Below are 15,024 nucleotides of genomic sequence, written 5' to 3'. Positions count from 1 at the left end.
CCCCTTCCATCCAACATGAAGCGGTATAAGGATTTAGTGGTAAAGTTTCTGGACTTCTCCAGAGCCCAGTGTACTTCATCATCAAGGTCATCCAAAACGATGGAGTTCATCAAAGACTTCAACTCCTCATATCTCCCAAGCTCTGGGGGAGTCAGCTCTCTTCTGAAATCAATGTTAAAGGTGCCACCCTCAAAGCAATCCGTCACCTTGGCAATAGCTTCCAAGGTCATATTGTACAGCTCAGAAAATTAGATCTTGAAGGGGGTATCATGAAACCAGGTGTCAGTCCAAAATCTGACCCTTTCTCCATTATGTACCTCATAGATACCCCCCATCGGAAGAGATGTTTGACTTTGTGCAACCTTTACGAGAATTGAGAAGATCCTTTCCTCTTAGAGGAAAAGAAATCCCCATCACTCATGTATTTTTCTCTAAGCAGTCTGCACCAAATCTCATCTCTCCCCTTTAAAATCCTCCAAATTCATTTCACCATTAGCATTGGTTCATAATCTGAGTATTGATGACACCCAGACCTCCTTGGTCTTTGGGTCTACAGGCGGCCTTCCACTATATCATATGATATCTGAAATTATCTCGAGCACTTCTCCTGAAGAAATTAGCTCTAATAGAGTTCATCCTCTCATGAGTAACAGTGTGAAGAAGGTAAAAAACCCATAGTGTACATGGGGAGTCTCCTCAAACAGGTGTTGGTAAGGACGAGCCTCCCCCCCTAAAGACATGTTCTTACCTTTTTAGGGTTCCAATTTTTTCATAAGCTTCTGCACCAAAGGGGCAAAAGCAGCTAGACTAATTTGCTGATCATCAATTGAGATCCCCGTATATTTGATTGGCATGGTCTCCAACTTGCCCCATATATGTTATCAGCTCATAGAGTTGTGTCCCTCTCCTTCCTCTATGTTTCATGTGCAAATAAGGATGTAATAGTTATGGTGTTTGTGCATGGCGTGTACCATGCATGTTTGATCCCCAAGGTTTAGATGAAAGGCGATCCCCTTTCGCCTCTCCGGTTTGCTTCTTCTGCTAGGTTTTTCGCTTTTGCCGCTGCCGGTGAGACTTACCGAATAGGCTCTGAATCAGAAATAGGGATCAATATTTCAAATGGACTCTGTAATTTGAACCTGAGCAGTTCAGTACAAGCACCCAAGTTTTGTGTTTCTTCAGTCTTGAATTGTCCAGTTACTGTATTGCCTCACCATCGGGATTACCGGGAATTGTCCAGTAATTAGCCATTCTCTTCTAGCATGTTGTGCTAAAGTAGGAGTTCACATGCTCCCAAAATCTAAAAAGAAAACAAATCACGTTTAGTGTTGATGATGATCTTATATCTAATATGAGACGGGATTTCCCGTCCATGAGGTAGCTATTCACAAGTTTGAAGCAGGTCTCACGCAAGTTTTACGGAGATTTCATATTCGATGTTGTAGTTTCATGGATTTTAGTATGAGGATAAGTTTTCTTGTCGATTTTAGATGTCGATGGTCGGAGTTTCATGCAGGTGTCTGACAAGTTTTCCGTGGATGTTTCAACATGTTTGGATAGTTTGATAATAGTTTACACTGCTTCAAAGTAAGATTCAGAAAAATGTTGGTGGAAGTTTCTGACCAGAAGATACCATTTCAGAAACAGTTTTAATTAAGAGAAGGGCACACCGAAGACAATTCTAATGTTTGATAAGAGAGGAATTTAGCAATGATGGAGGAACAAATTTTTTTTATCGGAGAAGAGACCTCTGTTTCTATTGAAAGCAATTAACAGAATATAACTACCAGTTCAAACAATAAATGAAAGAAAACTAGCGGCACAGTACAACGATCAAGTCAGGGTTACTAGCACCACTGAAAAGCATACAGACACCAAAAACAAAGTACGGGCCCATATTACAGCTCTCAAACGTCCGACTGAACTACGACGTTTGGATGGGAATTGTTGCACCAAGGCATCAACTGCTCAAGAGCCGATTCAATCGTCTCCTTGTCACTCTTCTTGAGCAATATTTTCTAGCTCTGTAAGAATGAAAGACCTTTAAGAAGAGAATCAATTGGCCTTTCAAGGAAGTTCTTTTTAATCACCATCTTTTTTTTAACATTTCATATCGCCCAGTAAAACCCTGCAAAAAAGGAAAGACCCAGATTTGTAACAGTGTGAAGAAGGTAAAAACCTATATGTACATAGGGATTCTGCTCAAACAGGTGTTGGTAAGGACGAGCCTTCCCCCTAAAGATATGTTCTTACCTTTTTAGGGATCCAATTTTTTTCATAAGCTTCTGCACTAAGGGGCAAAAGCAGCTAGACTAATTCGCTGATCATCAATTGAGATCCACATATATTTGATTGGCAGGGTCTCTAACTTACCATCGATCATGTTGGCATATTTCTCTTTTGTAGCTTGATCGAGTAACATATGAAACTCATGTAGTACCAAATATAAAGAAGCAACTTGTTACACTGTTTGTACTGTAAATTCAGAACAGATTTGTCAAGTAACAGAACTTCCATGTGAATGAACTCTCAAAAAATAAAATCTAACTAGAAAATAGCGCGCCGTTGGCGCACAGGGTGGCCCTCGCTAATGTAAGAAGAGCAAATACTGTTTCTTTTACAAACCTTTTAACAGATTGTATAAGGACTTCTATTACATACGCAAAGGTAGAGAGAACTACATACAGAGATAGTAGCTTACAAGTTATGCCAGACTCATCTTTAACTTTAGTCTTGTAGGTAGTTCAGTAAAATATACACAGGATCAAAGTCATCTAGCCATATCAAGAGCCATAACTATTAGAGGTTTACATTAGCTGTGACAAAAAATATACACAGGATTGAAGTCGTCTAGCCGTACCAAAAGGCAAAACTATCAGCTTTACATTAGCTGTGAAGTATGTCCACCATGGTCCAAAATGAGGTAACACTAAAGACATCAACATCTTAAAGTATGCATAATAATTAAGTGGAACTAACATAAAAGAACCAAGTGTTATCTTGTAGACATCTTCAATATGTCAGAATCGAATGATTCTGCAGCTTGTTTCAAATCTGAACCAAACGGGAAATGAAGTTAGAACATTAGTCATTTGTAAGAAACTACAATTGAAAATTGGCATGAACTATCAAAGTTAATCTACGCAATCATCAATCTACAGAGATCTGAAAAATGGAGATATGGAAGATTTTATGAAGGAATTTTGAGAATTGTTAAAGTAGAATTTGCATGGGAACAACAGTATATTTGCTTATGAAATATTTTTAAATTCCAATTTCACTATCTTCACTAAATCACTATGGTTGAACAAGGGTAGCTGTTGGCATTGACCTTAGGATGTGATAATCATGTTGCTCATCATTCGAGACAATGTTTGTACTATGAATCCTTTTTTTAGGTTTGAGATACTTATTGAAAAACTATTGCAATATGATCAAAAGAGAGACAACATCATTTCTCCTAGAGGTCAGAAATTATAGCAATTGCTTTGGTCAAGTATCCTTTCATTGCACAAACACTCATTTTGAAATTTGCACCAAGCAAAACATCAAATTAGCACTGAGAAAGATTCATTTGCAGAGTAGATTAGTAGTTTCAAGCATTGTGTATACAGTTATCAACTGAGCCATAACTATGATGTAGATAAAAAGAAATATTGTATTACAGAAGAGAAGATGGTGGAGTTATAGTAACTTATTGCTGCTTAGGCTTTTTGTTGTGACCAGAGCTCTTCTTGCTGATTTTGTTTCCCGAGTCATCTTCATTTTGGTCATCCTAATAATTTGTATATGGTGTTAGATAATGAAATAATGAGATCCTAACAACCATACAGATCAATCTCACTATCTATGATAATTGTACTACATGAGAAAATTGTAGTCTTTATGATGAGTCTCTTGTGCAATTAGGTTTCCAATGATTATAGTGCCATCAAAACTAAAGAGAAAAAAAATTACCTGTGACTGCTGTTGTAGATACATAGGGTCTCTTACTTGTAGTTGTATCTGATGAAGCTGGATACCTTGCGTTTTGATTTCATTCGAGTACAATATTAAAGAATAGATTAGTAATGCTGAGATTTATAATTTTAGTTTTGTTATATATGGTCGTAGGAGCTCTTACTGTGTCTGCTCAATTTCCATGCTATCATCGTCAATCTGCAAATGAGATAAGGTATTGAATGTTACAACCATCGAGAGAAATTACTAAGCAGATCAAAGTACATAGAGGAATAGAGAAATAAAAAAAATGAACTAATACATAGTTGCCCAGTTAGCTATTGAATGTTACAACCATCGACAGAAATTGACAAATTCAGAAAGGAAATGTTGATACTTGTTCATACATTCTTTGTCGTTGGTGGAGATCAATTTCCTACTGAAATTGAGCGCATCTATTGAGATGTGGTTGATTGATTGGCTCATTTTTCTACATGACAACATTTGATGGTAACTATAGTCAAGAATGTCGAAGCCATATATTTTTTGTAGTAGATATATGGCTTCTAAGGTAACTTGTTCATGAGGTGAAAGTGTGGCATGGTGATTCATTGACCATAGAAAATAAGTTTGCTCTATAGGATAATGCACTATTTTTGGAATATCAATCTATAAACCTATAATTGTACTACCATCCTCCATGAATTCAGTAATGAATGATGCATACTTTATCTTGTATTTATCAATGATATGGTTTAATAATCCAATAAAGATATTTTAATTGAACACATAGCAAGCAGCTCTGTTATTATTGCTGTAAGACGCAGCACACACCCCAACAATCAAATAAGTTAATATATAATACATAGAGTACATGGTAAATAAATTATGTCATATAAAATAGAATGTAAATTTACCTTGGTTTCTAATCCTTTTTTCCCTTATTCCTGTTGTTCTTGTACTTGTATCACTGCCTCCTAGCTATATAATAATTTGTTCTGCACTATAATTATAGAAGTAAAACCTGCTTAAATAGTGACATGTGCAGTTGTTCAAAAATATTATTTGCACTGAATAGAAAAAGTAAAAGATTTGTTTTTATCAAGAAGAAATTTCCATTACCAATGTTTTTGCCTTATCTGTAGTTAGAAGGCAATAGATTTAAAGTAAAAGGATAAATCTGATATGGAATAAAACCAAAATGACCGAAACTTACTAAATGTTTTGTTAACTATTACCTCCAAAGGGATCAAATCGAAGCATGCTTGAACTGATAAAGTTGAGTAAACAAATAAGTATCATTGCTAAGATTTAAATATGTTTATTTTATATTTATGAATGACACAGTTTAATAATTCAATAAAAGATATTTTAATTGAACACATAGTAGCAACCTGTGTTAATATTGCTGTAAGACGCAACACAGTGCTCAACAATCAAGTAAGTTAATATTTGATATATAGAGTATATGTTTACCTTGGTTTCTAAGCCTTTTTCTTCCTTATCCTCTTTGTATCACTGCCTCCAAGGTATAGATTAATTTCCCCTGTATTATAATTAAAAAAGAAAATACTAATTAAGTAAAATGACATGTAAAGTGGTACAATAATATTATCTGGAGAGTGGAGAGGATATGCAACAGTCATGGTTTGACTTTTGCAAACGTTCATGTTTTAATACAGAGCATATAACACACATGCCGTTTGTTAAACAGCACATCAAAATCTTCTTCCAGAGATCTGTACTTTTTTTAAATATAATGCCACTACTTTCTTGATAAAACACACATTCAGAGAGTGCTCAAGCAGAATATGGTAGAATGTGATGTCTTCTTGGTCAGTGAACAATCAAATTTGAAGGATCATTCCAATTTCTAGAGTTCGGATTAGTTTTTTTTGCTACCATAGGATGAATTCATTCATACAACAATGGGGAAAGGGGGGGGGGGATTTTGATGCAAAAACATGTTGTTGCTGGATGAACAGCCTTTTGTTTGATTGTGACATGCAAGTATCAAGGGTACTGCTGAATATTCAGAGAAGAGGGACTACATGACATCTCTTGATCTTGTAAACATCTGCACTGAATTTTAAGCTGCACTCAACAGCAGTTCTTGAGACTGATAAAGTTCACTCAACAGTCTCTATTTGAACAACCCAAGTTTGATATATTGAAATTGCATAGATGTTGTCACAATTGAGAAGAAAACAACTGGCAGCATATACAAATTTTACCAGAAATTTATCTATAGCGATCTAACAAACATAATTAAAAAATTATACTGAAATTTCATTTTAGATTTCTCTTGACAAGGGCTACGGTTTCTTACCAACAAAAGGACAGTGTACGTGAGGAGGAAGCAAGGAATAAGCAGCGATGCTTCTCGCTCGCTTCCCTTGCCCGGTGCAGGTACAGCGAGCGGCCTATACTGGTGGTGCTCGTGGCCGTGTGGGAGTGGGAGTGGAGGAGGGTAGTGGGGTGGGCGCCGCGGATGGCGACAGGGTGGTGGTTGCAGAGCGGAAACAACGATGGCGGCTGTGGTGGCGAGAGCACGTCGAGAGGAGCCGGCGGTGGCGGTGGTGGCAGTGAGGCGTGGAGAACGGACGCGTTGGATCGGTGGTTATGGCGGTGGCGGCGCAGACGCAAGATTGATGGAGTGGAGGCGGCGATGGCGGCCGCAGACGCGAGATCGCGACGGTGAGGCGCGGGGATCGAACGCAGTGGTGATCACGGTGGCGGCGCGGATGAGAGGTCGCTAGCGGGCTTGAAAAGACGCTGCTGGAACTCTCGAGAAGAGACCAGTCGAATACTCAGAAGCCAGCCAAGTTTGGACGGTCCTTATTTCCCTCGAAGCGAATCGGACGGTAGCCAACAAAAGTGCCGACGTGGACATCCTCACCGGCTCCGAACGCGACGGCGTTTAGATGAAGAGACAAGTTCAATCGGTGAAATGATTCGTTTGCTCATCAACAGTAAGGACACTAGGCAGCAAGTTCCGCTGGAAGCCAAGCTATCGAATAGAGATTTCCTCCTCGCTTCATTTAACTACAAGAAACAATCTTCTTCAAAGTACAGCATAAAAAGAATCCAATTCTATGTTCAGGGAACAAATATAGCTGGAGCACACACACCAAAAACCTCCATGTGTGAGTGACAATTCAAGCTGCCGTCACTTATCTACCGATCACCACCACTGATGCACAAGCACGCCGCTCTCCCGGAGCGAGGTGAACAGGTCGAGGCACTTGCCGTACGTGTTCCGGTACTTGGGCGACCGCTCACCGGGGCAGCACCTCTGCCACCTGTTGTAATGGCACTCGAGGAACAGCTCATCGACGAGGCAGATCGCGCCGGTGTCGAGCATCCTCGGGATGAGGTCGAACTCGGTGCCCTCCACGTCCATCTTCATCACCACGTAGTCCTGCTCCGACGCCGTCCGCTGGAGCCACGCGGCGAAGTCGAACGCCGGGATGCGCCGCACCGCGCCGGACGACACTCTGTCCGTCGCGCCCGCCGCGGGCCGGATGCGGCCCATGCCACGGCCGTTCGCCCTTTTGGCGTTGATGTCACCCTTGCCGGGGCCGTCGTTGATCTCGAACGTGAGCGTCTCGTTCCTGACCCAGGCTGCGTAGGGGAGCAAGGTGATGCCTTTCTTGGTGGCGTACTCGGCGTGGAACGCCGGGTCGGCCTCGACGGCGAACACCTCGAAGGTGTGGTTCTGCTTCGGGTACTGCTTCCGGAACCAGCTGCCGATGCTGGAGCCGTAGCTCCGCGCGCCGACGTCGACGTACACGTACCGGCGCTTGAAGCCGATGTCAGCGAGCGCCGGGAGGTACTTGATGTTCTTGATGTTCCTCTTCAGCGTGATCCATGGCTTTGCCGGCTCTTCTTGGATCAGTGGCTCGGCGAGGCCGATGATTTGGAGCTTTTGATCGCGATTCGTGCAGTTGCTCGCGGAAATGGTGGTGGTGGAGATACCTGCATGCTTCCGGAAGACCAGTTCCCGGAGGGTGAAGCCATCCAGGCCGTTGATCTCGCGGGATCGGAGTAATCGGAGGGATGGGAGGAGAGCTTGGAGGGACCGGAGGTTGTAGGCGTCGCTGGCGCCGGATGTGAGGACCACGAGGTGGCCGTTCGGCTTCATGATCCGTGCCGCCTCGCCGGCGAGGTCGGTCGGGCGCTTGGAGGAGTCGAGGGCCCGGCCGACGAAGAAGAAATCGACAGAGGAGTCCGGGAACGGGAGGTGGCGGTCGCTGCCGGCGACGGCCAGGGGCGGGGACCGCTTCTGGGCGACGGCGACGGCGCCGACCACGCCGAGCTCTCGCAGCGCGATCGCCGCCTGGACGCCGCCGAGGCAGACGGCGCGGGAGGATGCGGCGAGCAGGCCGTCCGCCAGGTGCCTGCCGAGGACGGCGGCGTGGTGGTCCACCGCCCGCCTCCACTCGCGGCTGCGCCACGCGACCGGCGAGCCAACGGCCGTCTGGACGTTGGTCTTCCTCCCGGCCACGGCGGTCGGGACGGCGGGATTGGTTGTCCTTCCCCCCCCGCCGATGACGGCGAACTCCCCGCACAGAAGCCAGAGCCCGAGCGCGACGACGCTGAGGAGGAGGACGGCGCGCGTGAGCGCCCCGCGCCCCGCAGGGCCCATGTCACCCCCGGGCCGCCCCTCCGGCTAGGCAAAGGCAACGGGCGGCTGATTAGACGCAGGAATTAACGGGGGAGCAGAAGCGGGCGGCGGTGTGGTTGGCGCTGACAAGGAGGGCGAGGTGCTTGGGATACCGGACCCGGAGGACGGGAGGTGCGTATGTGGAAAGTGCCATTTCCCAAATGGGACGCTAGCTTATTTGCAGGCTGCTTCCATGGGAATAGGTCGGAGAGTTACGAGACGCTAGCTTATTTACCTGTAAAGTTTAGACGCGAAGGTATACGAGTGCATGTCCAGTTGTATCGCTTTAAATCTCTTGTGTTTGTGGAGTATTTTGTACTACTGCGTCTATTAGTGAGTCGAATTATAGCAACTTTAAGCTCGATTAAGTACTAGTACTAATTGAATCTAATCTATACTGGCAACTTTAAGCTCGATTAAGTAATGATAGTACGTAGTGTTCTCTCCATTTAAAATGCAACACATATTTTTTTGAATCAAAATTTACATATCCTGAAAAATACTTAGTTAAATCATAAGTATGATTAATATATAAAAGTTATATAAGTAGATTCATATTTTATAAAGCTTGCACATTGTATTATTGTTGTTGCTATACATTATATATTTTATTAAAAAATAATGATCAACATATAATCTTAAAGACTGAGCTACAGTGGTGGAGCTTAGTTGTGGTCAGGGAGGGCCATGACCCCTGCCAAACTTAAACTCTACTGATTAAGTAAATTAGCTACTGTTTATTGATATATAGAGCTCAATTACTTAGGCTGGTCCTCTCCACTTGTTTGCTCAAACTCCGACTGTTGAGCCAAAAGATAATACGGCTTGTATCTTGTATTCATTTTATTTTATAATATTTGTCTATAGTCTTGAGAGTATCTGTTTTAAATTATTTGTCTATTATGATAATCAATGATATTTTATAGTATATTTTTTATGTCCTTAGTGTATGCATGCATTTTCTCCAACGATGAGTTATTTGTTCTCATCCTTGCATTGATTAGTGATAGTTTGATCATTTCACTGTATTTTTCACTTGATCTTAATAATTTTTGTTTGTGCATAATGGTGGATATTAACTAACATTAGGAAAGGGAGGAATTACTAGCTATATCATTGATTGATCCATTCAAGAGTATACAACGTCAAATCCATATCCATACCTGGCGGCTGGCGCCATTCCGGTGGTGCCTGCCGCCGCGCCGCTTCGGTTTGTGCAACGTGATTTGACTAGCAGCGAGTTCTGGTGCTCTGGATGGAAGGACCGCAACGGTCACGCTACGAAAGCACGGGCCAGTGCTGGGTGCTGCCGCTGCCCAAAAAAACCGAGAGAAGGGGCAGAAGTGGTGAATGCGCACGCAATCCGTGGGCCGTCGCCGAAAACCGAGGTCGCGCCACGAAAGCTGTTCGGGGCCGGCCGTTTGGTTTACGTGGGATGGGAACGCGCACCGGTGCATGCGGCTTGTGTTTGTGTCAGCCTAGTAGAACCTGCTCAGGGTCACGGGAGGTGCGAGTGTGTGACATGCGCCGGTCGTCGCATACCGGTCTGTTCCGCGCGGAAAGACCACGGCCTCGCCGCCGCGCGCTTTCTCCCGCACCACCACGGTCCGCACCGTTCGTTGGCAGTTGGCACGTCAAATGCTGGTTTGGTTTGGTCAGGATCAGACCGACGCCATGCTGAACTTACTGAATGCTCAGCAGCCTGAACAGGCGACCACCGCCCGTGCTGAGACTAAAAAGGGCCGGGTATTCATTCTATTCATTCCCCTCCTTTTCGGCCCATCACGTTCGCATAGAAAGGCCATGACTCGTGCGGCCTTCACAGGCACAGAACAGAGACGGGACCCCATCAGTTAATCAGGCCGCATGAGCCAACCTCTTCGATGAACTAGCACATGAAATTTGCTGGGCTAGGCTACAGATGGGCCGAAACTGAATGTTTGTTCAGGCTTAATTTTTGTGATGCTTCCGTGGCTTCAGTACAAAGGAAATAAGGAAATTTTATGATTTAAGACTGACTGGATCGATCCAAATAAGTTAAGAGTACTAATTTAGAAGAGTCTTAAACTCTTACGATTCTGCCATTTTTTAGTTTTGCTTGACGTTGATTGAAAAATAAGGTTAGTTTCAAGTGCTTGATGTTCCTCCCTCCATTTTTATAAGACCTTTCATTTTTCTTTTACAAAAAATACACAGCTGTAGATGATATTACGTTATAGGTCCATAAAAATTTCAAGAGCAAACTGGTATCATTTGTGAGAAAAAAGGATAAATTCTACTCTCCATTCATAAATACATATTATTTAAAAATATTTAGTTACACTTTTAAAATTTTAACTAACAATAGTTTTCAAAATATTTAGTTTGTGACGATGACTACTGTAATGACTACCATATCCGGGCACTCCAAGATTTCCCGTAATTCTCGGGACATCCCTCTATCTCCGGAAAGGATATCCTTGAATAAATGGAACCTACCCATATATATTTAGGCTATCCTGTAAACAGAAAAGTTTATCTCCAAGAATATTAAGGAAGACTTAAGAGGACATACGCTACCCCCATATATATACAGAGTTTGGGGACCCTGTGGAGGACCAATGACAGAGAACTACAAGTTATTAGAAAATGCTCGACTATGTTAGATCTATCTAGGTTAACTGTGCACCCCCCTTTAACAGTCACAAGGATCAATACAAGACAAATATTACGTAAGGTTATTATTTTAAAGGATGCCCGAACCTATCTAAAAACCCTTATGTGTATTCCTTTGATTCGTCTACTCGAAACATCTCCTGTCCTTTATATAAGTTAATAAGATCAATGGCTCACCAATCGTCGACAGTTAGCGCCATCCGTGGGGATCATAACAATAGGCGTTGAAGATTCTACACACGATACGCTGTCAATTTCGCCTAAACCTACACCTAGGACTGATTTCTCGGGTGAAGGGTTCTACAATAACTTTACCCCTCCCACCGATAAACTAGCGATCGATCAGGTAAACATCGACAAAGAATCCAGATCCATCAGGACTTTTTCATCGGATTACTCCATATAGATATCTTGACAATCCATGTTGTCGAAGGCTGCGGGGAAGATCCTGACTTGTGGTGAATAGGATATTCACAGTTGTCTTGGTAGTCGAGTGGTTCGAACTTGTTGCTATAGTCCTTGGCGCATGGATCCATAAAGGGACTTACCTCATCGCTAGAATCATCAGAGATGGAAAACCTTGTGCTCCATTAAGGTTTTGGTCCTGAGCAAGTGTGGCCAATGGAGGCTAGACGTTACCTGGACCCGGAGTGGGAGAGATCTGAGAGTTAGTAAAACAACAGGGGGCTCAACGTTGTAGATCTGCAATGGCGCAGAAGCTCCTCCTTTTACAAGAGGCTCTAATACGACCTCCGACTGCAGATCTAACAACCCCTGTCGGTAAGGATTGGATGAACTCGATGACTGGCATGACCAAAGAGGTTGTTATCCAGGCCAAAAATTCCCATATGGCCCTCGTAGGGAATAGCTCTAATCGAGGGAAGTCGTGGAAAGCCCCTTCTCGAGAAGGATCAGACTCAGAGAGGCGTAATCCCTAGAACAAGATGTCCCGGGACGATAATCGAGCACCCAACTGCCACAGAGCCTCACCAGTTAGAGGTCATCCGATCAAGGAATTGCGCGAGGTTATCGATCGACAAATACGCTCAAGGACACCCGAGGTGGCATCATCTGCCCCTCAGCAATCTGATCAGGGGACGTCCCGGCACCGTTCAATCGAAGGTCAATCCCCAACGCTAGTGGGTAAAACACCTGAGGCCACCGGGACCAAGCAGGGCGCCATCAATGGATGCCTGGCCTTTTTTTCGGATTTGCGAAATGTGAACTGGCCAGCAAGGTTTCACCCCGGGTCGATCAAGAAATACAATGGGAGTACGAATCTCATTGAGTTCCTCTAGATCTATACCACGGCTATCCAAACGGCTGATGTGAAAGAAAAGATAATGACACATTACCTCTCTATAGCCCTTGAAGGGGCAACCATGACATGGTTGACCAATCTATCGCCAGAGACAATCTATTCATGGAAGCAACTTTACGACTTGTTTCGAGCTAACTTGCAAGGTACGTACCTTCACCCTAGCATAAAAAACAATATCTACTGTTGCGAGTAGACGGAGAATGAAACTTTGCGCAAGTTCATGCTCCGCTTTAGCAAACACACGGAACACCATCCCCAAGATCAACGACTATGGATGTCATCCAAGCGTTCACTCAAGGTTAAAAGCCAGAGATGTGTTGAAGAAGTCGCAAGAAAGGATCCTGAGACGGTCAAAGAGCTCATGAAGATTGTCGATAAGTCTGTCAAAGTTGAGGATGTGCTCCTCTTCATCAAGGAAAAATCTCAGGGCATCAAGCGTCCTCAACCCAGGCTTGATGGCAACACGGTTAAGAGCAAGTGTAAGAAGAAGACCAAAAGAGGTAAGGGCAAGAAAGCTAAACCTGTTGAAATTTTTTACAGATTTGCCCAACCAACGCGATGGTAAACCTTCATGTGACCTCCACCAGACAAACAACCTTAGCCTCCACGAGGTCACATCTGAAAGAAGATGGTCAAAGTGAAGGTCGAGAAAGCGACCAAAGGAAAGAAGACCCAGGTTGCAGCCTAGAGCAGGGACTCTAGCTCCAACAGCAGCGAAAGCGACTCAAACCCGATATTTTTCCAACCGGATGAGAGGATTGTTGACCACATGTTCGGTGGTTAGGCATCCTATGAGTCCAAGTGGCAGTACAAGATGGTGGTCTGAGAAGTCTTAGTTGTCGTCCCTAAGGGTCACCAGGCCATTAAGTGGTTGAGCGTCAAGATATCCATCAGCCAAGACGATTGCCTAGAAAACTTCATACGACGAGGATGCCTTTTGATGTTGTTCGAGTCTATGATCAATAAATGTAGGGTCATCCAAGTGCTTATCAATGGAGGGAGTTCCCTAAACATCCTTTTCATGGGCGCACTCAAAGTGATGCAGATTTCTCATCAAGTCAGTTATGCAAGCCTTCCATGGTACAATGCCCGGATCTTTGGTCACTCCCACTGGCCAAATATCGCTCCTTGTTACCTTCAGGAAGTATGACAACTTCCGAACGAAAAAGATTTTTTTCTATGTGGTTGACTTCAAGATGGCGTACAACGTCATCTTGGGACGATCAACTCTGGCCAAGTTCATGTCTATCGCGCATTACGCTTAACAATGCGTGAAGATCCTAGGAGATGAAGGGGTCATCACCATCTGGGGATGTCCCAAGGTAGGTCTTCGTTGCGACAAGCGGAGTCTCGATATGGCAGCTCAACACTAACCCAACAAGGAACTCAATAGCTCAAGAATCAAGATGAACGAGAAGCCCTAGTTGTGACTGCGACCACAGTGCCTCGAGACGCAAACCCAGAAACCCGGGGGCTTGGTTCTACGACTAGTTTGGAACCCATGTAATAGCACCTACGCTACACCTGAAGTAACAGGGTCCTTGCTTATTGGCTTAATCTAGTATGTGTCATTTAGGTTTAAGATATTAGGTCTACAATAGCTCGTGGGTCATCAATAAGCTCTGTGAGTCATAAATGTAAGTACTAAGAGTACCTTCATAATAATAAAAATCATATTTCCTATGAAGTCACTCGAATTCTTTTCCTGTCTTATTTATCTTCTCGTGCATCCTAATGCTTGATAGTGGGATAAGCCACTTCTCAGTTCCTCATCCCACATGCGCACCTGGAGCGGCGAAGAGTTTTTCTCTACTCAAAGGCAATATGATCTTTCTTTGATTCTTTATGTTTTCTATTTATATTGTCTATCCGGAAAACCTTTTCGGGCGAATAGTCAAGGGCTTAATAGATACTTAGTACTGGAGACTAAAAAACAACATATTGTATGCGCTTTAAAAACATATTCTAACGAGAAGAGAATGATCGTTATGTCATAAACTCGGGGCTGCAAAAAGGCTCCTTAGCGCGTTCCACGAGTGAATGGGGGCTACGACACCTTCCACTCAAGTGGACCTAAGGCCAGACATAATAAGCTGAAAGTATCTAATGGCCCTAGAGAGGGGGGGAGGGGGTGAATAGGGCACTAATTAAAAACTAAACCAACTACCGATTTCTAGAACAAGAATTAACCTTAGCCTACAAAGCAACTAGACGACATAGCAAGCTAGAAGTGTAAGAACACACATGCAAGCATATAGAACATATGTAAAGTGCGGAATTGAAACTTGCATGAAAGAAATGCTAGAAGCAAAATGTAGAATGTAATAAGAGTAAGGAAAGAGGACACTGAATTTTTCCTGAGGTATTGAAGAGTTGGCACTCTCCACTAATCCTCGTTGGAGCATCCACATAAGGATGTCGCTCCCTCTTGAGTCACTGAGAC

At 43.5% G+C, this 15,024-nt stretch overlaps 1 protein-coding gene and 1 long non-coding RNA gene across 2 annotated transcripts; both read right to left on the bottom strand.

Annotated features, from left to right (window-relative positions):
• Positions 1-3,698: 3,698 nt before the first annotated feature.
• On the bottom strand, positions 3,699-6,404 carry LOC133914366 (uncharacterized). Its single transcript, XR_009909238.1, has 6 exons — positions 6,269-6,404; positions 5,416-5,485; positions 4,857-4,942; positions 4,124-4,158; positions 3,958-4,022; positions 3,699-3,775 (listed from the first exon to the last, which is right to left on the bottom strand). It is a non-coding gene; the product is annotated as an uncharacterized LOC133914366 (long non-coding RNA).
• Positions 6,405-7,108: 704 nt separating this feature from the next.
• On the bottom strand, positions 7,109-8,841 carry LOC133914365 (uncharacterized). Its single transcript, XM_062357481.1, has one exon. It carries the CDS (start codon positions 8,585-8,587, stop codon positions 7,124-7,126), a length of 1,464 nt encoding a protein of 487 aa, XP_062213465.1. The 5' UTR covers positions 8,588-8,841; the 3' UTR covers positions 7,109-7,123.
• Between the last annotated feature and the right edge of the window lie 6,183 nt (positions 8,842-15,024).

The sequence above is a fragment of the Phragmites australis genome, chromosome 4, assembly GCF_958298935.1.
Source record: "Phragmites australis chromosome 4, lpPhrAust1.1, whole genome shotgun sequence".
Classification (NCBI taxonomy): Eukaryota; Viridiplantae; Streptophyta; class Magnoliopsida; order Poales; family Poaceae; genus Phragmites; species Phragmites australis.
Note: the sequence above shows the minus strand (reverse complement) of the source record. Positions and strands in the feature narration are given on the sequence as shown.

Coding starts and splice junctions, on each gene's coding strand:
- LOC133914365 (XM_062357481.1), bottom strand. CDS start 8,587: ATGGGCCCTGCGGGGCGCGGGGCGCTCACGCGCGCCGTCCTCCTCCTC.